A 24,561-nucleotide genomic window follows, 5' to 3' on the forward strand; every position below is an offset into this window, starting at 1 on the left:
ACGTATGCGACCTGCTGAATGACATGCTCGGTAAAAGGCTGTTTAGTACTTTATTGTTATCAGAGGAGCTGTTAGGTGATCTGTAAATTACCCCTATGAGAAGGCTATCTTTGCCTTTTAGAGTAAGTTCGCACCACACTGATTCTCTAGCTGATTGATGCTCTGCAAATAACTTAACTTGCTGGGCCCCAAATGAGGTTCTAACCCACAGAGCTACACCTCTACTGCACTGCTCTTCATTTAAGTTATGAAAACAATCAAAACCTGGCAGCTGAAATTCAACAGGTACAATTTCCCCCCCGTGATTTTTAGGGAGTGTTTCTGTAATACAAATAATGTCTATAAACTCGTTTACGATTACAGTTAACAGTTCACTTTTCTTGTTCAAAACGGAATCCGAGTTCGTGTAAAAACATTTTAAAACTTTTTGTCCACTTTCACTTTGATGTATGCGGTTACTCCCTACATTATTTACAGGCCTTAATCTACGGACATCATTTCTACTAATTACTTGTCCTCCATCTCCTCCGACTGTCCGTGAGCAGCCGGTGTTGTCTTGGCAGCTTGGAAGTGATTGACCTGGTTTTCCTTGCCTTTCCGCCTGATTCTCTCCTGCCACTTCTTGCGAAAAACCGCCCTTTCCAAGGGGGTGGAATCTTTCTTTACAAAAACTGACTTGTAATCAGCGGATTCTCCAAGCTTATGAGCATACTTTGATGCACAAACGAAGAAGCTATTGTTTGTCGCTGTCGTGCGGCCGCAACATGAGTTGGAAAACGCAGCGTGGTCACCAAAACTAGCAAATTAAAAAAATTAGTCGAGAGACGTGCAAAAATGATAATTCCAAGATTAGAGAGCAAGTCCTATGTAAAATGATTAACAATCATGAAGCTTCTAAAAGTCTTTGTTATTAACATCTGCGTGGCAACCTAAGCGATACAAGTATACTCATGGCATAGAAGATTTCAGAAGGATTACTAGAATACGGAACAAGAACTAACTCCAGGGGCCACCGCTATAAACTAAAACTATGTACGAGTTGCGGTGCAACTCATCCATGCGACAACAGCAATTTTCGCTACGAGTTACCGACATGTGGGACAAACTCCCTGCCGACTTCGTTGATGCTTCGAGGATAAATGAGTGCAAGAACCGACTAGACTCTAGAGAGTCACTAGACGAAGCTATGCAGGAGTATATGTTTCGATTATAAGTGTCTCACACCTCACAAATTGAATGTTCAGCAGATTAGCTTCAACGTCAGTTCTGGAAAGATCTTGTTAAAATGCCAGTCCGCAGATCTCCAAGAGACTAGTCGAAAACACTATAGGAATCGGCGACAGGCCAACTCGTCCTATTCTTCAACGCCGATGTTGCTGTTGTTATATATTATGTTAAACTGTGATGTCATGGACAATTACAATTCAATTGTTCAAATTCTACAGTCCAAATCTCACTCTGGATCACAAAGCAACTGACTTTTACTGCAACTTAGTTCGGAATGTAGCTCATGTCTAGGTGGAATATAGGTGAACGACGCCAAATTTGATCGGAATGTAGACAATTCTGGTTTTTATATCCTAGACCTAACATAACATTGGTCAGGCCCATGGTTAGGTTAGGCCGTTCTGCGTGAAACAAATAAAACAAGATTGTGAAAAAAAGGACGAGTTATTCCCGTACTCAGGCGAAAATTCGCTAATATTGAGTATTAGGAAATAACGTTATTCTATGTGTGGACATCTCATCATTAGTCTTCTAGTGGTAAATCAGAATAAACCGGATGAATAGAGAGTAATGATTAAAAAGTCTGATGTGGAAAAAGATTTGGGAGTTTTTGTCGACAAGGAGCTGAAATTTTCTAAGCATATTGAAACGCAAGCTAATAAATCCAACAAACTTCTTGGACTGATTAGGCTCTTACGAGTTTCTAGATGCAGAAGCGATGAAGCAATTGTTTGTTGCTGTCGTGCGCCCAAACCTAGAGTTTGGAAACGCCGTGTGGTCACCGAAACTTGAAAATGACTTTACAAAAACTTGAAAAGGACTTGACAAAAACTTGGCAAAATTTAATAGAGAATGTTCAAAGACGTGCAACAAGGATAATTCCAGGCTTGAAGGGCAGGTCCTATGAAGAAAGATTAAAGATTATGACGCTTCCAAGCCTCAGTTATCGACGTCTGCGTGGGGACCTAATTGAAGTATACAAGTATATACATGGCTTATACAAGGTGCCAGAAGGATTACTAGAATTTGAAAGAAGAACCAACACCAGGGGCCATGGCTGTAAACTAAGAAACTGCGTTGCAATTCATCTACGCGACATTTCTTCTCTCTTCGAATCACCGACATGTGGAACAACCCGCCGATTACATCGTTGGCGCTCCGAGTATGAACGTTTTCAAGAACAGACTAGATAAAGCTATGGAAAAATATATGTTCAGACTTGAAATGCCTAGCACCAGATGAAACCCGGTGGAAGTCTAGTAGCTATTTCAAAAGTCTAGTAGCTATTTCAAACTGTCGACAGTTTGGAAAAGATCCGGCCGAAGGGCCTGCTTTTAGATCTCCTGTGGACAAGCCACGATAAGTACAAGAGTCGGCGACAGGCCACTGCAGGCCTATTCTTCAGCGCCGACACCACTATACTATGCTAACAGTATTGAAGCCTGTTCACGTATTATTCGTTGCTAAATGGTTAAATAAGGATTAATTGCGATAGATCTTATAAAACCTATATCTCACAACTCTTATTTCATATCTAATTAGTATTTTATCATTGCAATGGCGCACAGTGGCGCTTTGCTGGTTCAGAAATTTGTATTACTGAGATAACAAAAATGTCTCGTATGGTGGTAGTCATCGGTTCTTCCAATTTTCGAGCAGAAGCAATTGCTCTTGTCGCCATTACCAGGTATATTCTCAACCAGATATTGTAGAGTGAATATGAAAAAGGTGTTTTAATTCAGATCAATGCTTATTCTCCAGCGAGTGCGGCAACAATAGTGCTACTTCATTGTTACTGTGAGAATAACATGAAAATCATAGTTCCACCAAGAAGGATAAGGGAAACGAATAATGTAGAATTCCGTTTTGTTTATTCAAAGACTTTACAATAAAGCGGGGACATGCGGTTAGATTAGTTGAATAACATACTTTGCTTTGCCTCGTTTCGTTCAAACGGCACAGGCCAGCTATTGGGCGGTCGACTTGTGACAACACTGCATATGCGCAGCAGTAGTAGTAGTAGTGAGAAACGTTTCTGGGAGCTTTACTACCACATACTATCTTCAAGAATATTTCTGAGCTAAAAGGGGATGTAGTGCAACTCATGCCGAAATTTTATCAAATCAAATTTCACATTAGATTGCATTTCAGAAGAGCCAGCGCGCGGAAGCTAGCAAGCCATTGGCAGTACATCGAAGCTAGTGACAAAGAAATGGATCAGGGATATCAGCAGTAGAGACGAAGACAGAGGGATTGGCTGCTCTCGACGATACTTTGGCTACCCACGAGATCGGTGGCAGCCAACTGGGCCAGGTAACCTGCCTACATAACAATTTAACACTGCAACCGTGGATTGCATTCAGACCGTGCGAGCTCTATGGTGGGGGGCTCGGGGAAAAATACCTCAGCGAATAAGAAGCCCAGAATTACCTAAAACCAAACCTGTGAAAAAGACTTCGTTCTTCCAGGGGTATTAGATTTAAGTTGGCAAGAATGAATTCTGAGTTACGAAATTAATGAAATTTACCGGGTCCAATAAATGATCAAGATTATATGCAATTTACCGTAATTAGTCCTTTCCCGCCGATGTACGAATTAAGCTCTTCTTGTAGCACATAAATGCATCTAGCAGCTCGCCCAGTCGCCACTTAGAGCTATGTTCTTAGGAGTAGATTTGAGAATACGATGTAGCGGTAGAACGTGCATTAGATCCTATTCAGTAAAGTAATCTGAAAGTAATTGATCACTTTAGATACCAATTTCAGTAGTAACATAACAAAGAATCGTTGCTTCTGACTCAAACTTAAGTTATCTTTCCCTGAAAGGCAAAGAAAACAAGCTCAGAATAACCTCCACTGGTATTCCACGAAAAAACGTTAATATAATACAAAACTTAGAATTAACAATCTGCCACCTTGACAAGAGGGAAAAATGAAGCCTTCGTCGCACGCAATCACTATTTACAATAATGAACTACACCGAAACTACTGAAATGATGAACCTGAATGCAACGAAAAAACTACCTAGGTAGGACATGACTTGACGAGAGGCAATCAATAAAATTCAACAGCTAAGCCTATCCGACAATCCGGTTGATTTAGACAACCTAAGATATCTTAATCATCATCTGGTGCGTTCAAATTCAGTCACGGTATACAGAGGAATATACGAGAGTTTTTTTGGCTGAAATTCAAGAAGCAGTTATTACTTGTACCGAAGCAAAGATACATCGTTTGAATTTTCAACCTTAGTAACACGTTGTTCATAATACGGACACGTTAAGATAGTGCAACATAGAGTATGCGCCGACAGGTCAGTTATAGACCGACTTAGAGAAGTCTGCACCAAAATTATCTCGAAAAGATGGGGAACAAGAAGAAAGTAAGATCTGCAAATAAAGATCCAAATCGGAAATGCAATAGCAATCCTCACAAGATCTGCCAAACAAAAAGCAAGCACAAAAAAGTATCAATGCAAAAATCAAAGGGATGAAATCGATGGATAAACAGGGACAAGAGCCTCTAATGCGCACACAGGAATCATTGACTATAAGCGGTATGTTGCATCGTCTATTTGATTGATTGATATTTCGACTGATCTGGATACAAATATTCATGAACATATATTTATTATAATAACCTTATCAGTAGGCCGATAAGGAGGGTTTTCAAAAACTAATAAGAGGTTGTATAACTCGAGTCGACGGTTCTTGTAAAATTTCATGAGTAGACGAGAATCTGAAGAATAGGTAGAGCAGAAATATAAATAAACAATCACGATCGTGAGAAGCTGACATTATAAAGATAACACGTTTTCCTTTTCAACATATAATGTACAAGATTAATGGCCAAAGAAAATGACAAACAAATCTAATCTTCCCCGCCATTGATATTATTGTAGCGTGATAAGAATAGCTATGCAACGAATTATAACGGCATATTTCTCCCTTCCATGCTCATGGCGACAGCACGCTTCACTTTACCGAGACTTTTCTTCTGCTGGAAGAGAAGCCGCTGTTTATCTAAGCGACTCTTCTTGGCCTTGACATTCTTACGCACTTCACCTTCAACAGTGGATTTTGGTCTGACTACGTAATCGCTGCCTGAGGCTTGAGGCACCCGCGCGCGGTAGCACCAACCAGGGTCCCCAGGGCGCAAAATTTTGCTATTATTTTCATCAAGCACAGGCTCCTGCTTCCGAGACAGAAGTCGCCCAGTCTCTTTCATTTCGAGATCTCGTTCAAGGCGTTCTTCTTTCGTCAGAGATTTGAAGTCATCAGAATTGTTGAAAATAGGTCGAGCCCACTTACTAATAAGTCGTCCACAGCGTTCTCTGTTGATACGTGACTCTCTTGGGTGCCTAAATAAGTACATGATGGCCTTTCCAATACCTGAAGTTTTGAGCATCTCTTGGGACAGAGGTGGCAAATTGGAGAGCCACTTGATGATACTGTGCCTAATTGGTGCTGAAGGTAATGAGTGGTCAGGCATGGGTGCAAGCCAGTCTGTTAGAGCAGTCAAAACGTTAGCGTCCAAGAATCCTTCTATGAGATCTGTTTTACTAATTTGTCTCATGGCCAAATCTAGAAGAGCCATTTTATTAGTCGCTGGTTTGTGTTGCAAGTTCAATTGTCGGTCCTGATCCGCAGCAATGCGCATTTTGGAAACCAGAACGCTGATAAGCTCCTCATTATCATTGATAATATCAACATTCATTTTACGACGTCGGCCACCCATCAATTCTTTCTTACGTGCCATCATAGCATCAAAATCATTAACAAATTCAGCTTGATCATTGCTGTCACGAACACCCTCATCATCACTGGAGTCAGCTGCTTTTGTGGCTTCTTCCGTCTGAACATTAATGGCATGGCCATTCTCAGACTCATTCTGAGGAGCCTCTTCAACCTCTTCATCTGAATTGCTGATGGCATGTGGTCGCTTGGGTCCAGGAAAGCCCTCATCAGAGCCAGATCTGCTACCACTCCTAGAGCGTTTTCGACTTTTGGATGCATTCGGTTTCTTTGATGGTCTGCTTTCATCACCTGAGTCAGAGTCTGAAAGAACTTGATTCCTACGCTTATTACGAGACGATCCTGGAGAACCACTCCTGCTCCTTGATCGACTAGAAGACGGACCTCTGGACCTCTTTCTTGAACTAGGTCTCCTTGAACGGCTGCTTGATTGCCGACTTTGGGGGCTTCCTGATCGACTTCTAGAACGAGGACTTCCTGATCGGCTCCTGGAACGAGGACTTCCTGATCGGCTCCTGGAATGAGGGCTTCCTGATCGGCTCCTAGAACGAAGACTTCCTGATCGGCTTCTAGGGCGTGGACTTCCTGATTGACTTCTAGAACGAGGGCTTCCTGATCGGCTTCTAGAACGAGGGCTTCCTGATCGGCTCCTAGAACGAGGGCTTCCTGATCGGCTCCTAGAACGAGGGCTTCACCAGACTGACGTCTAGAATGAGGACTTCCAGATTGACGTCTAGAATGAGGACTTCCAGACTGACGTCTAGAATGAGGACTTCCAGACTGACGTCTGGAATGAGGACTTCCAGACTGACGTCTAGATTGAGGACTTCCAGACTGATGTCTAGCATGAGGACTTCCAGACTGACTTCTTGATCGAATTCTCGCATTAGGACTCGCAGATGCACTTCTAGATTTGGGCTGGGCAGACGGAGAAGAAGCGGCAGCTGGGCTTCTGAATCTCCTAGAGGTATCAGGACTTGTTGAAGACTGGGACTGAGCAGGAGATCTACTTCTAGAATGAACTGGACTCCTTGCATGATGTTCTGGGCTCTTAGAAACAATTTCAGATCCAGTACGACTTCTGGAACCACTCCTTGAACAGGCTGGGCTAACTGAATCCCGGTTGGAATTGGCAGCAGAGCTTTTAGGTTCAGCATTAGACTCAGTAGGGCTGCAAGGACCACTAGGAGGGCCAACACAAACAGGTTTTGCAGCTGAACCATTCACGGAAGAGGCTGCATTCATATTGGCTCTGAAAAACAAGACCTCAGTTATTCAAAATTATTTTGAAATTGTAATACCAATAAATACAGCAAATATTAAGTGCCAAATTAGTAAGCATTTCCTGTGAGCATAACATTAATTGGATTAACATGGACAATGCAATAATTTTGCTAATTTTGAATAAAACTAAAGGGGCATGATTCACTCATCATGCTCTTTGACGAGAGATTATGTTAGCAGAATTTATCATTAAAATTGTGTTGATAACTATGTGTTATATATCATTGCATATGATACAAAAAAAAGCTGTAAATAAGCTTCATTTCACACATATCAAACCCTCTCACAGGTGAGTGACCATTAACAGTAACTTCAAATTTCATTACAAAAAGACCCACAATGGCCATCAGTTTCTGTTTGAAGCTATGTTAGCATGCCTCTGACAATCACCAATTTTCTGACTATTGTTCAACACATTGCATCACCCCCAAACATGTCCAATAGGTAATAAAAATCTGAGCATTTATATAAATTAAAGTTTTGTCTTGGAACATGAAATTGACACTTAAAAAGTTAGAAGTTGCAATATCTTTTAAATTAATCAATTTAACTTGATGGAATTTACTTAAATTGAACTTAGAAAGTTACTCTTTATATTCAAATCAATAAATTTGATGTACGGTACATTAAATTTTTCAAGTATAATGACTATATATAGGTAATAGGTAGATTATTCAATTGTGAATAATATAATATAGAATAAATACCAACAAGTAGATATAGCTTACCATACTATTTCATACTTTTTATACTTGTTTTGGAAACTTGGAATATGAAATGTGTTTATGCTTGCCAACAAAAGGGTTAAAAATTGATGCAGAAAAGATAAAAACTACATTGATTTTCATGAACCACTTGCATACAAAGAGCTTTGATTAGCTATAAGTTCCAACAGGAAAACACTAACTTGTCATGTTCAAATTGATCTCGTCTTGACTTATGAGATCCCAAGGAAGAATTTTCAGATCCAGCAGACTCAGCAGAGCCATTGGCCGATACTGAAGGAGCAGAGGCATCCAAATACTCTGGTTCGCCATCCATAGCAGGCTGGGGGCTGGCTGGATTAGACATCTCTGCCCAAATAAGAATTGATTAATCTTTTTTGTAAAGAAGTTTTGGTCATTCTAATGCTACTAAGTGACAAATCATACCGTACTTAAATGAAAAATAAATTCTAAAATAACTGCAGATACAAAAAATACACTAGTAAAAAAATAAATAAACATTTCAGCAGGTGCTAATGAAAAACTCTGTACTTTCTACACCTCCTGACACCACCATTGCGAGTCAAAAAAAGGTCCTTTCTCAGCTTTTAATTCTACAATATGAGGAAATTGCTTAACTCTATAATTTTGGCCAGGTTGAACATTAATGAGGCAAGTCTTGGCCTCAATTGTAAGTTTCCCAATTTTGATATCACCAGGAACATATTTATACAACTGCATGAAAAAATAGTAGGTATTCATTACAACTAAACAGGTATCACAGTAATATAGGTATTGAATTAGAATTTGGGGAGGAACTGTTTACTTGAAAAGGAAATGAGTCAGTTTGCATGGATTAATCAAGGAAGATAAATATATAAAGTTTCCAAAAGATAAATTCTAAGTTGAGGCTGGGCAGAAGAATTCCCAATGAAACATTCATTTGAGTATGGCATGTAAAAACACTTGTCATCTTGGAATAGGAAATATGATGCTAGATTACATCTTCCTAAGGTCATATACACCAGGAGCCAATCTATAAAGACTTGTTCAAGAATACATAGCGGCCTAAGAACACTCTGAAGCCAATTTCTTACCAGTAATTAGTGGATTTAGCTTGAAAAGCTGCCAGTGATTGGCAGATAGATTTACCATCTCTTAAGATTTACCATCTCTTAAATATTTTTCATACTATCACTCCCAGTGTCATCTCAAGTCAGATTGAGTTTTTGTGTCTCTTGTTCAAGAATATCTCTTTGTTGATCTCTCTAACATTTCCATAAGGTCAACTGATTTGAAGCCATGAGCAAAAAGAAACCATATTAAGATACATACTTTGCAGTTGGCAAAACTTTGATTGTCCTTATACTACAATACTGTCAAACAAGGTAATAAGTGACTGGTGGGGTAAGTCAGGACAGTCCTCTGTCATGGTGTAAACTTCAACATTTTTCCTTATATTATATTTTCCTTATATATTCCTTATATACTTCAACATTCTTCCTTATATTTCCACATTTCCTATCCAAATAGCATAAAGAAAGTTAAGAAATCATGTACTTTCTAGCTCTAAAAAATTTGAGAAAAAATGTAAAAAAGTGAAATTATGAAAAAGTACTTGGGTCTGTAGTAAAAGCTAGGCTAAGGTCTGGAGTAAAAAAATTATTTGCTGTAGTAAAAAATTTTGCTTCAAAATAATTTGCAGTCAGATGTTGGCTTTAATACTTTATTGACGGAATTTGGGTACCTTAATCGAAAACTAAATGGCAGCCATTAATGCAAGATGGGGTAATAAGGGACATCCCCCTCCCCAGGTAATATGTGACACCCTAACACATTTACAGCAGAACCTTGGTTAGCAAGGGCTCCAGCCAGTTAATAGCCAGCCATTGGCAAGTGTCAAAATGCTAGGCACACTGCTGGCCACTCAAGCTCCAGGGATGGACTGGAACCACCTGGCAGCAACGAGCGAGTAATTTATAACCTTGCAGTTCCCTACTGAAACATTGCATGCCCTGATTCCTCCAATGTATGACAATTGAGAGAAATCCTGCATTAATCTACAGAATTACATTTTTTTATTACTTTGGATATTTTGTTGTATCTATCTTAAGAATTTTGATTCAATATTGAATGGTAAACTAATCAGTATAATAAATTGGAGAAAGAATGCACATTGGGAAAATGAAATAAAATTGTTATGTTTCACAAACACAAATTGCAAAATTTGCCTCTTGTTACAAGTTGTGGTAAAAAGTTTACAAAATTCAGTGCAATGTTCATCATTTGAAAATAAATAGCTGTACAAGCATTAAAAATTTCAGCCTGATAGCATCTTTATGAGCAAAGTTACAGTGGGAGATCTTAAGTGAAGAAATTGAAAATTGATAAATGACAAAGAATTTTGATTGCATTTACCTTGCTCTGCAAAAAAAAATTTACTTGACAAAAAATTAATGCTTCAGTCATCACAAAATTGTGCATTGAATGAAAGACAGAATCGTGCACCAGGCAACATAGAATGAAAATAAATTAACCTAAACTATGATTTATTTCTCCAAAAATTTGATGGTTGTCACTAAAATATTTTTATATGTTTCAGGTCCCATAAACTGAGGTGACTTTGGCCACTGGGGTGACTTCTGCCAGCACTACAACAGAAACATATGGCAGCAAAACAAAGTAATAAATGCTGGCCAAAGTCACCCCAATCACTTTGGCCGACATCCAAAATTCACCTTTGGTGAATTTTGTTTTGCTGCCATTTGTTTCTGTTGTAGTGGTGGCCAAAGTCACCCCAGTTGACAGTATATTTTATGATCTTTTTTTTTTTTGTTATAGTAAATTCACTTGACCAAATTAAAATAATGCAAAATTACAAGCCCAGCCATCTAAGCTTACAGATACAGAGGAAATGCTATATGGCTGCTGATATGAAGCTTGCAGGACAAGGTTGTTGTCAATGGCATGTCCATGGATTTGGTAATATATCAATACGGAAAAGTATGGATATTCTAATATCATATCAAAATGGATGCCATTATTTCATATCAATAAACAAAAAATCTGTACATATCACAGAGAACATCATTTATCCTACATTTACATTATCTACAAAGGAAAAAGAGAACTTTGTGGTAGTTTTTGTAATGAGTGAGTACACTCTGCACTTCTAAGTTCAAACATTATAAAATTAGGTTTTATTTCAAGTGTCCTGAATTACCCCGTTGTTGCCGGGAGGCTTTCATGGCTTGTGTAGCACATCCTATCTGTGCTTATTTATCCTCATTATTTGCCTCCAGCCTTGCCTTTGCCTCACCTCAATGTCTTTGACCTCTTCTGTTTCAGTCTCTGTTACAGGTAGGTACCTATTCATGCACTTATAAAGCTGAGCCCAGTGAATATGACACTCTGCTGTGTAACAGAGCGGTCTGACAGTCCTGACCACTCATGCTTGGACATGCTGGTTTGTGGGTGTTCACCCTTAGAATAGATATGTTTTGTCCTTGTTAATCTACTTGTGTTTTCTGTAAATATGGAAATTATTCTTAATTTAATATATTATTTGTGATTCACTATGGTCATGATTGCATTTTCTTATGATTCCTATTTTAAACAACTAGTCAGCTATATTTACTTAATTATCTGTCTTGCATTGTTTAAGTGTGTTCAGCCTGCAAACCCTTTTGGTTCTTTGCTTTCACTTAACTTGCTTTGAATCCATTTAAATGACTATGACTATGACCCTTGCTTGTTTTGTTAAGGTTAACTGATAAGTCCCTTGCCTTTACTTCAGCCTGCAGTGCTTGATTAAAAATTAATCCTTTCAATTATAGCATCTCAAGTAATACATATTTTACCATTTTGTTAATCTTGTGTATTTTTACAGCTGGCACGGTAATGTTAAGTTCACCTTAACCCAGCCTGTGCTCTTGCCTTTATTAGTGATTTTTAGATTTTAGTCTATCTATTACAAATCATAGTTTTCACTCATTTTGTAATTATGTGCAGACCTTGTTCATTTGATACTGTTTCTAAATAAAATGTAAAACCTTAGAGCTTTCAAACCTAAAATTCTGACTAGCATTAGCACTTCCACAATATTCATTCATTCTCTTATCCATCATCAGGGTTCGTACCAGTATTTAGAAAAAAAATCCAGAACTTTTCTATGACTCTCCACGAACATCAATATCATTTTCCAAGAATTCTATACAACAGGTTTAGCATGACTGAAAGACTAACCGTGGATATTCTATCATTTCCTACAGTTGATAAATAGCAAATGTGTAAATGCCCTCTTCATGGATCTTCAGAGGTGGCATGGCTCTTCAAAGATGCTTCCCCCGTATTTGAAACATGGAAGTCATTCCAGCACTATGTACATATCACCATACTGTCAACTAGCATGATTTTGTCCACTGGAGGTGACTTTGGCCACACCTACAACAGAAACAAATTGCAGCAAAACAAAATCACAAACATTGACCAAAGTGACTGGGGTGGCTTTGGCCACTGGGGTGACTTTGGCTAACGTTTGTTATTTTGCTTTGCACCCATTTCTTTCTGTTGTAGGTGTGGCAGAAGTCACCCCCAGTTGACGGATGGCAAGCAAGCCAGCCACGATAAGCTTCTATTTTTAACCACAAGTCATGAAATTTACGCTTTCCACGCATGGCGATGTAGAAATTGCACGCTTAAGATGGAAGGCTGCCACTGCACATCAAAAAGTTTTGCAAGCAACTGAGCTCAGTGACTGAGCTCACGTGATTGGTTCTCTAATAGCATGACCCTGGTACACGTGATAGGAGAACCAATCAGAATGCATTAACCCTTTCACGAGTAAGTTACAATATATGATCACTTGAAATCGCGTCACAAAAAGCCTCACCACAGCTTCCTGTTTTTTTTTTTTGACTCGGACAATGGAACTGACGCTCTTTCCGCATTTTCTTCAAAAGGTGGAAGTATCAATATATATATTTAGGTATTTATTTTGGCAACTTGATTAAATTTAATTATATTAAATTTTTATGTTTCTAATTTTTCATTTGCATAAACTGAATTTTAATTATAAAGAAAAATTTTGTGTACTGATCGCATTTATTGAATTCTTCAAGTGCGATTTAAACTTTCAATAGGCAAAATTAGCAAAAATTCATAGAAATAAATATATTGTATAATACTTCTAACTTTCTTGAAATGGTTTCCGAAATTTTAATTTCTGGATATTTCAATGCTTGCCCGCTAAAGGGTTAAACAAGAGACTGTGGCACAGTCTCTCATTCCATGCGTGCCAATCAGAATGCAGGAAACAAGAGACTGCGCAAACAGTTAAACTCTAATTGCTTGGGGTTAGAGGGAAAACGCCCTTAGTGTCTAATAACCACCATAAAAAAATAACCACAAATCTCACAGCTTTGTCTGTTGAGATACTCTTCAACTGATATCTATTCTTGGTGTTGGATCACTAATATTTTAGCTATTTTGATCTATACTGATAAGGTAGATCATTTAGCAAACTACTTATAGACTTTTGTTACCAAGTAAGCAGACTCGCGTGTCAGCAGTGAGTTACACTCTTGTCAGACTCACGATAGCAGTGTCCAGCAAGAAACGGAGCTGGAACTTCAGGGAGATACTCGAGCTTCCTGCTCCACCAATGCGTTTCATTTCATGCAGTTATTTCAATGGTGGGCAACAAAGTCACAGACAATGAGATAAAAAACTATAGGAACAAAGAAACTGAGAGAAACTAGCATTGAGGATGCACGAGGTGCACCAGTGCTGATGCTGCACATGCACCAGCAAAAAATATGCACATGTTCTCAGGCACACACACACATGAATGACTTACAGTCTCCTCCCCATGGGTAACATAGACACAAGTTAATGCAGTCGGAGTTGTCATACACAGAAATGGCTCTGCTTGAGGCCAGAAATTCCCATGTTTCATAAAGTGGCAAGAGTTGTCAGAATTTCAATGACTTTTTGTAAAGTTAACGACCATTTTTTTGGTCATTACAACAACTCTAAACCTGGATTAATAGTTAATTTATATATTTCAACAACTATGAATAATTTAATACCTGATATTTTTAAAAAATAATACACTGCCTGCTATCACTCCGCATTTTTTTTGGTTTCAGATGCCAGTCACACCACCGCTGGAAACAGAAACAGTGTATCCGCCAATTATCAGTCACAAGTTTACAAATTCTGGTTCTGTCTGTTGTATGTGTTCAAGCTTGGAAGAAAAATCTGACAGATTTTGCTGGTTGTTGACTTCTTTTGAAGGTGAAACTTAACTACAATAAAATTTTCTGTGTGCCTCTTCTGTAACCTTCATACCATTCGTACAAATGGAGGTAGTTTTTGCACAAAGGGTAAAATTAATCACACAATTATAACCAATATCAACCGATCACAATATTCAGAGAAAAATTTAAACTATTACATTCGTAACATGCTGACTGTATGTAGCAGGTAATAAATTTCTAGACCCCAAACTTGAAGGCTTTAAGTCGTTGTTCTATTCGAAATTTATTCCTTCCCTACAGTTTATAGCTCTTCTTGTATGAATGTCTAAAGATCAGCCATATAACTTGAGAATGCAGCGGTAATCGGAAAAATATTGCGATCTTAACACATGCAAAAAAGCTTTAGTGAGTCCATGTTCTTGAGTTTATTAAGATTTGTTAAGTAATTTGGAAGAATTTGTTGGCCACAGGAAATTCTTGCACGTATTGCTGTGTGACATGTGATTGGAGTCGAAATCATAAAATATGTCACAAGCTAAACACACCAGAATAATTATTTCATTTCATGCACAAAGTTTCATTGAAATATGATCAGTAGATGTGGATAGAATAGATCTGGTCACTACAACCATGCCACGTTACCTGCTGCAAAAATGTTCAAAGTGTCATTTTGCTAGAAGGAAAGCACTAGCAAATGCTTTTAAATGATCAGTAAAAAGCTACAAAGTACCGGTCGGACAAAAGCGCGTGAGCGTTAGCGTGGGTCACAGCGTGGGCCAGCCCGGCCCTGAACCTGCCCTAGACCTGCTCTCCCTTTAGGTACATATTATTTCCTCAATTCATAACCAATAACTATGAAATTAAATACATGGTTTCACATGTTTATTGTGCAGTCGTGACAATTTTTGTTTTCTTTTTTACCTCATCTCAATTGCAAATAAAACAGTAAAATGGGTGCAAATGGGCAAATTCAGTCACGCAGGTACCGTAAAATGGGGTAACTCAGACCGGCGAGGTAACTTAGGCCACTTTCCGTTTTTTTAACCAAAACCCCCACAACTCAAAAACTATTTGACATAGAAAAATTTTGTCAATGGGCATTAAAGGCCTAATACTGAGGCTACATAACACAATAGAAAGATTTAAAAAGTTTGAGGGGGCACCGCCCCCAAATGGGGTAACTTAGACCACCTAATGTCAGCCCTGATGGGGTAACATAGACAGGCTTGGACGTTAATATAAAATTACCATATATAACATATTTTATGTTTGACAGCCTATTTATGTTTTTTCTTCATGTTTCAGACTCTACAGAGTCTTATATATGGTAATTTTAACTTAATTTCCAAGCCAGTCAATATTACCCCATCAGGGCTGCCATTAGATAGTCACATTTCCCTCATTATGGGGTGGCGCCCCCCATTTGCAAACTATGACACTTTCCTCAAGTTTGTCATTTGCATATGTAACTAAAAGAGTTCTACTACAATGCACCAAAACCTAGAGTTATTTTACCAAAAAATATAATTGATTTTTCCACCCGGTCTAAGTTACCCCAAGAGCTGGGGTAACAAAGACCATCACTTTTTTGAAATTACATAAAGACTATGAGAGGCAGGAGCCAGCAATTTATGGTGAGTGAAGCTAGAGTATAGACCTGCATTTTGCATGTTTCAATTCAAGTTTAATTTAGCTAGTAAAAAATGGCATTTATAAAAAAAAAGTGGTCTATGTTACCCCATTTTACGGTACGTTTTATTTCCTCAATTCGTAACCAATAATTATGAAATTAAATACAAGGTTTCACATGCTTATTGCGCAGTCGCAACGATTTTTGTTTTTTTTTTACCTCATATCCTTTGCAAATAAAACAGCAAAACAGGTGCAAACGAGCAAATTCAGTCCCATAGCTTCATTTTATTCCCTCATTGAGGTACCTCAAGGTTAGGTCAAGTCAGCAAAGTTCTTTTCTATTACTAAAAAAAATAACTTGGCAGACTTAACCTAACCTGCAAAAACTCTCAACTTCAAAATCATTGTTTTATGTGTTTTTCAATGACCGGGCCCATGATCTGGTATTATACTGGTATGGGCCTAGTCTGGTATTATACCAGAAATGAATGGGTGTGGTATGCATCCTAATGTACCTTAGGTACCATGCCTTCTTATGTAAAATGAAAAAATGATCGCGACTGCGCAATAAGCATGTAAACCCATGAATTTAATTTCATAATTGTTGGATACAAATTGAGGAAATAAAACGTACCTGCGTGACTGAATTTGCCTGTTTGCACCCGTTTTTCCGTTTTATTTGCAATTGAGATGAGGTAAAAATGAAAACAAAAATCGTCGCGACTGCGCAATAAGCATGTAAAACCATGTATTTAATTTCATAATTATTGGTTACGAATTGAGGAAACAGAATGTATCTAAAGGGAGAGCAGGTGTAGGGCAGGTTCAGGGCCGGGCTGGCCCACACTGTAACCCACACTAACGCTCGCACGCTTTTGTTCGACCGGGCTACCAAGTGCAATTTTTTTCAACCAGATAAGTATCGAGATCACGAAACCATGTTGACCAAACCAAATAAAGCAGGACCAGGATTAGAAAGAAATGTATTGTTTTGATATACGATTGAACAGGGAAGTCATAAATTAATTCATTCATTATTAAAAATAAAGATTTAATTTTACTGTATATATCAAGTTCTTTTTACATGGAAAACGTTTTCAAATATTTTTAACGCAACGATTGATTAATTCCTGCGATTATTTCATCGCCATCATCGGAAGATGCAAACCCGTTCAATGCGACATGCTTAGCTTTGGTTACGTGATTTTGAATTGGATGTTCATTGTAACTTTAATTGTGCAAGAAGTGCTACTGGTTATGAAATTAAAATAAAAATTCTTAATTTTGTTGTAGTAACTGTTGCTGATTAGTTGATAACTGGTCAGTCTGGACCAGGACTGGTCCCTAAACCAAAGTTAACGAAACTTCTTGACCAAAGAAAGCCCTTTCAATAGCCAAAGAAGTTTGTCATGGTTTGGGTATACATTGCACAAGCTTCATTTGCCTATTCTGTGCTTTTTAATTTCAAGTATTGCTGATTACTATAACATATTGGAATGTGCTGCATTGATGTCTTTTATTCTATTGTCAGGTGCAGCTGACAATGCTGAAAATGAATAAATTCAAGCGCTTGATTACGCGCAATATTTAAGTATCACTATCAGAAGCGGTCAGACATCAGTGTTCAGGAGGGTCATTCCACGCCGAGTGGTCTAAAATTGAAAAAAGTTGCCTCCATCATGTCGCCAATTTTCTTCAAATTTTAACTGTAGCACTAGTGAAGTGTTAAACTAAGTTTTCCAAAATATTAGGCCTCTAGCTGCAATAGTTGCTGATTTAGACCCCCTTGTCTGAAAGGTAGTCAATCCGTGTGTGTGCAACATTGGACAAAATGCCATTTTTGGGGTCCAATAAAATTGAAACTAATTGATAAAAATGGCTAATACAATGAGATCCTGTACAGTTTTTGGTGCTGATTCTGATAAAATTACTTTTAACATTACTACTGAGTAAAGAAGGCACAGTGCCTCGTATGAAGAAATTAAACCATTAATGCATTATAAGTGTGGTTTGTTGCATATTAACAATCCAATGTACAAAAACTGAGGTTATCTACTAATCTTCTTATTAACAATGATTTTTTTATTATTAAGTGACCTGTGACCAAACTAGCTACTAAGAAACCTACCAACCAACGACTGGAAAACCTACTGACCAACGAGTGGCATGTGGATTTTCAACAACCAGATGACCCCTGAGGTACTATTACAACGACTCTTATGCCACACTATGAAACCTGGAGAAATTCGGTCTTTTCATTCTCATAATTTTCAAAATGGATTCAAGTTCACAATTGTGCGTTTGAAGGCTGCATTTGATAGGAAACAATCTATATTAATGCCTGGTAAAATATTCGCAGCATATGTAAAATAGAAGAAATAATACTCAACAAAAAATAAAACTAAATAATACTCAACAAAATTAAGGGCAAATATCATTTGCACCCAAGGTTGTAGCATGACACGACAACCCGTGGCGATTAGGGGTCAACACACACAGCAAAGAAAAATACTTTCTTTTTTATTCATTTGCAAATTCCAGTATTTTCCATAATCTGAAATGAAATTCCAGTACTTTTTAGGCCTGGAAAATGAAAAATTAAATTTCAGGATTTTCCAGATTTTCCAGGATCGGTACGCACCCTGTTTATGTGTCTAAAACCGTCTCTTAACTTAACCATCGATTAATTTTTTACCACTTGAAATCAGCAAATACAACTTACAAGTATACTGAAAGGATTCCTAATATATTCACAGACGTATTTAAAAGTCTCAAACCATAATATTTTTTCTACACAAACAGTTTATCACTATTTGGTACAGCAAGGTCAACTATCAAGTCAACTTAAACACATTTTTTGATGTTCTCACTGAGTGATGCGCACTGCCTCTCTTTGGATCAGTGTGGAAATCCAGAGGGGTAATATATTAACTGGTAAACATAGCAAATCGGAAAGCAGGACTCAAAAATCTGGAACGTCCAGCAAACCTCCACTTTCAGTCCATCATCATCACTGATGAGTCTCTGCGAGATGCCACAGCTGTTTCATTGAAAAAACAGTGCTTGCATCATCACAGTAACAAGAATTCAATCAACGCTTGAACGCGCCCAATGTAACAGTCACAAGAATCCAATCAACGCTTGAACGCGTCCAACGTACTGTCACAGGGATCCAATCATTGCTAGAACGTGTGCAACGCCACAGCCACTGGAATCCAATCAGCGATAGAAAGCTAGAAGGGACCGCCTCAAATGCACACAATGTTAAGGGGACCGTCTAACCCAAAAATCGAAATTACCATATATAAGACTCTGTAGAGTCTGAAACATAAAGAAAAAACATAAATAGGCTGTCAAACATAAAATATGTTATATATGGTAATTTTATATTAACTTCCAAGCTGGTCTATGTTACCCCGTCAGGGCTGACATTAGGTGGTCTAAGTTACCCCATTTGCAAACTATGGGGGCAGTGCCCCCCATTTGCAAACTATGACACTTTCCTAAATTTTGTCATTTGCATATGTAACTAGAAGAGTTCTACTACAGTGCATCAAAACCTGGAGTTATTTAACCAACAAATAAAAAAATTGGAGGGGGTACGCTGACAGGCTTTTAATAATAGCTTTTTTTTTGTGGGTCACATTTTTAATTTTTTAACCTATTAGATATGCAACATTTTTAATTTTTTAACCTATTAGATATGCAAACTTTTTAAATCTTTCTATTGTGTTATGTAGCCTCAGTATTAGGCCTTTAATGCCCATTGACCAAATTTTTCTATGTCAAATAGTTTTTGAGTTGTGGGGGTTTTTGTTAAAAAAATGAAAAGTGGTCTAAGTTACCCCACCGGTCTAAGTTACCCCATTTTACGATAGTGTAGTTATGTCATTATTGATGGAAATCGCAAAGAATAACATCTTCACTATGTACACTCACTCACAAATACATGAAAAACTGCCTATGATTCAATCCACAAATACAAAACTGACCACCGACGCAAGCAGCTGAGACATACAATCTCCTTTCGTTGTGATCAGCCAAACAAAAAAACATAAACAAAGAAGGTAGCAGGGATACCAACTGCACCGGCAGCCAATGTGAAACCGACATCAATATAGTCATGTGAAAAAATGAAAGATACGAATTCTTCTATATTAAAAATTCATCAGTAACTGACATTCAGCAGAAATCAGAATGGTTTAATAATCTTCGTAAATATTATACATGCATGCAGAATCAATCGTGTGCAACAGTGGCGGGAATGTAATGATGGTTAGTGTAGTGGTTAGTTCTCATTAAGCAATCGGTGGGTAAGGTAACTACAGAACATTACTGCAGATAAAGCTCCTAAACTTCAAGATGATAAATGAGTGAAAACTTTACGTGATATATTGTGAGCCTTCAAGAAATCACAAGGTTCACAGAATCTAAAGGTTTGAATGCTAAATTTTTTACTTTCGAGTACTCTATTGACTATCAAGTCTATTCTAGTCAGTCAACTGTGAAGTGTCATGTTGTTTGTTGTGCATTGCCTTTTCTTCGAGAAGTTTCTCCAACTGCCGATGAGTTTCTCCACAATTTGAAAGCTGAGGTAATGAATAGGTGCCATAAATGTTTTTATATTTAATTTGAAACTATTATGTTGGGAGTAAATAGTATTTCCTTCTGTAGATCCATCCCTCTTGCTCATCTGTGAGTGACGCGCGCAATTAACAATCTTGCATGGGACCTTCCCTGTGTTGCCTGACTTGACGTTCATACGATCATAGGCATAGCTACTGCAACCGAAGCCAATTTCTGACGGCCTGCAAACCTGTTTCTATTTGCCTGGAATGTTTTTTTAAGGCGGAACGCTTTTTTTATCATTTTTATGTGAACCACAAATTTTAGAATTCCAGCCTGCTTTGGATCTAAACATTTTCCCGCCAAACGGCCCAGACCTAGTGTTTTGGCAATAGTATAGCGCGCAAAAGTATGACTTCACTATTTCAAGTATTTTCAACAATCAACAAATGCATGGAACTAAGAAAAAGCTTAATATAAAGGAAAAAGTCAAGAAGTGTTGGAATTACCCACAATGTCGGGGTAAACCTAGGGTAAACGCGGTATATTCCGACACATTAAGGACGCATCGAGAAATGAAAAACTATAAAAAAAACGTATGCGTTACGTAAGTTCTGATGGCTTCACGTGACTCTCAAAACACCTCACTACGCGTCAGCAATGATGAAACGTCACAAAATGTTGCCATATTTATTAAAAAGCCTTTAGAATGGAAACCTACCAAATCCCTATATTCCGTCACTGTGTGTGGCAATATTCGACACGTGGTGAGTCGTATTGCGTCAGCGCTTCAAATTCAACTGATACGTAATGCCAACATCCACGTGTTTGAATTCCGTTTGCTGTGTGAGCTGTATTGGGATACAACACGGCTTTGAATTAGAACACTAACGAATATTGAACACTACTCAATAACGTTTTAATTAACAGCTATTAGGCTTTTAATTAAGCAAATTTCAATTTTTGTACAAAGCTTGGAACGATCTGTGTGTGCCCAATTCAAGTTGTGTCGGAGTTAGTTTTCATGTGTCTAAATCCATTTCTCAACTTAATCATCTATTAATTTATTTACGACTTGAAATCAGCGAATACAAGTATACTTAAAGGATTCCTAATATATTCACAGACATGGTGGCAATCCATAGGTTATTCAAAAGAACCTGTTCTTTTGTCATTTTGAACCGATCAACGCTTTTTTACGGACCGATCGTAAAACACACCTTCTGTGACCTTCACCGGCAAAAGCTTTTGCACTTCTGAAGAAAGTCAGCTGACAGCTACACTGGCCGTGGACTTGCAAACGCATAAGTACTCACAATAATTCCCTGCCACCATGTTCACAGACGTATTTAAAAGTCTCAAACCATAATATTCTTCCTATAAAAACAGTTATTCACTATTTGGTAGACCGTAGAGCAAGGTCAACTGTCAAATTTGACACATTTTTCGATGATCTCACCAGGTGCAGGTGGCATGCATTGTCTCTCTTTGGATCTCAATATTTTCCCACTAGATGGCCAAGACCTAGTGTTTTGGCAGTATTTTGATGTGCAAATGTATGACGTCACCATTTCAACCATCAACAAACGCATGGAACTAAAACAAAGCTTAATATAAAGGAAAAGCTGGAGAGGTGACGGAATTACCCACAATGTCGGAATATACCGCGTTTACCCTAGTTGATGAATTGAAGAATTTGAGATGAATTTGAATTGATTAAACTTCAATTATATGAATTAGAACTTGAATGTAAAATATTGCATGCAGCCCTTAATATAAATTTTAAATTCTGCCTTGTATAGGAATTTTAGCAGTGGAGCTCTCAGCTCTGTAAGGTTATTTTATTTTGAAGATGTTTGAGCTAACTAATGTTCATGAACTATTAGGCCTAATGCTCAAACCTTGTTCGCATGCCTTTGAAGCTGAAGGCTTTGACATATATTCATAAACAATAAACCATCCAAAAAATCTGACATATATTCATAAACAATAAACCATCCAAAAAATCCCAACTCGTACACCCTATTATCCTAATCCAGCAAAGGAGTAACTACAAACCAATTAAATCGCCAGCTAATTCAATAACCACCTTAGTACGATAACCACCTTAGCTATACTCACTACTGACTAGGACTCAACTTCAACGTCTTGTTGCTGTTGGTCAAACTGAGATTCTAAAGTCAAACTTACCGTATATGAGATTTGAATGAGCAGACAAAATGTTTCGGAGATTATTTTTTGTGTCTGTAGGTCCCAAGACGGAATAAATATCAATTCTTTATTAGATTTAAATAACAGTACCGTACACACGCTTCAGGATACACACTTTGACTTGGCTCGGCAGCTCTTTTTAGGCATACGAGCAACGGGCGAGCGCACACATCAACACAGCTAGGTAGGTGCAAAAAACGCAACTAAACACAGTTCAATGACAATCAAGTATTCCTTGGGTAAGTCAGTAAGATATTTCTAGAGGCTACATTTCTAAAAAGTTTGAAATACTTTATAAGATAGTAAAATTAAGTAGACCAGAGACTTATTTAATTAGGAAATTGCATATTATACATTTTCGTTTCATTTACGCAGTTGGACGTGGATTTTTTTTTTCAATTGCATGCGGGGTATTATTGCAGATTAACTACATCCAAAAAAAAGGGTGTTTTTTTTTTAATTATATGTTTTTTGGGGTGTAGATTACGAATCTGAAATCCATTTTTGGCGGTCGGCATCGGAAAACCGATTTTTTTCGCGACTTACTAACATGGGGGTTACGTAACTTACGTTACCCACTCACCTTTATTTACTAACATGGGGGTTACGAGTCGGAAAAAAATCGGTTTTCCGATGCCGACCGCCAAAAATGGATTTCAGATTCGTAATCTACACCCCAAAAAACATATAATTAAAAAAAAACACCCTTTTTTTTGGATGTAGTTAATCTGCAATAATACCGCATGCGGCAACAACCCTTCATAACATTTTTGAGTGCACTACATAAAGAAATCATAACCCCGACAATTCCGAACATCTTAAGGGGATCGTCTGGGCCCAGGAAAAACTTCTACATTTATTAACCAATCTTCCTGAAATTTCACAAACATACGAAACTTGTAAAATAAAAAATAATTTGCTTGTATGAATTTTTCGGAAAAAATGGAAGAAAACGAGAAATTAATAGAAAACCTCAAAATAGGGGGTAGTCTAAAAAAGTTTCTAACTTTAGCAAATCACAAGCTACAATGTCGAGACACATATCATTCGATTTGTAACAACATTATCTAGCGACTCTAGAGGTCCGATTTTTCATTTTTTTCATCGTTTTTCTTTTATGTGCGTTTTTCTCAATTTTTACACATTTTCCCCCCTTCCTCCACCCCTCCCACATATATAAGTCAAACCATGCTCGAATTCGAAAAAAGGGCTTCCAGAGTTGCTAGGTATGGTCTTTACGAATCGAATGGTATGTCTTTCATTGCTGTAACTTGAAAATTGTTGGAGTTAGTACATTTTTAAGATGTGTTTTTGGATTTTTAAAATTTTTCATGGAAGCCAATTTAAGTAAAATTCATCGAAAAAAGAAGAATATTTCAAAAAAAATTCTTGATATTGTAGCCCAAGCATTTCCATTGCCATTTATTTGCTTTCAGGGTACCAGCGCCCGTCTTTGGACTTATTCATGTCCAGTTTAACGTGAATAATAAGCTATAAATGGGACTTTTTATGTATATATGCATATATAAAATATTCATTTTACATGACTTTACAACGGCATTACGCAAAAATTATTGCATTTACATACATGGTAGTAGATTTGTTGAACGCGTCTTGTTTGTAGCTTTCAAACGAGTGCAAACACTTTGCAATTAACGCAAATAATGATCTAAAAATACTATTTTTAAATGGAAAATTTGTAAATATTGATATAAAATGGTCATTTTATAAAAGTTCGAAACAGCCTTGCGCCAAATCTATTGCATGTACATCCATTATAGTGTTTTTGTTTAACGCGCCTTGTTTGTGGCTGTCAAACGAGTGCAAACACTTTGCAATTAACAAGCATAGTGATCAATAAATTCAGATTTAACTTGAAGAAATTTTTGTACATATTGTTAAAAAATGTTCATTTTATATATTT

At 37.6% G+C, this 24,561-nt stretch overlaps 1 protein-coding gene across 1 annotated transcript; it reads right to left on the minus strand.

Moving 5' to 3' along the window:
* Positions 1-4,070: 4,070 nt before the first annotated feature.
* LOC108676102 (IWS1-like protein) lies at positions 4,071-22,833 on the minus strand. The gene is made up of 4 exons (XM_047885355.1): positions 22,617-22,833; positions 8,172-8,337; positions 6,735-7,232; positions 4,071-6,669 (listed from the first exon to the last, which is right to left on the minus strand). Exons 2-4 carry the CDS (start codon positions 8,333-8,335, stop codon positions 5,154-5,156), a joined length of 2,178 nt encoding a protein of 725 aa, XP_047741311.1. The 5' UTR covers positions 8,336-8,337; positions 22,617-22,833; the 3' UTR covers positions 4,071-5,153.
* Positions 22,834-24,561: the final 1,728 nt, after the last annotated feature.

The sequence above is a fragment of the Hyalella azteca genome, unplaced genomic scaffold (assembly GCF_000764305.2).
Source record: "Hyalella azteca isolate HAZT.00-mixed unplaced genomic scaffold, Hazt_2.0.2 contig17676, whole genome shotgun sequence".
Taxonomy (NCBI): Eukaryota; Metazoa; Arthropoda; class Malacostraca; order Amphipoda; family Hyalellidae; genus Hyalella; species Hyalella azteca.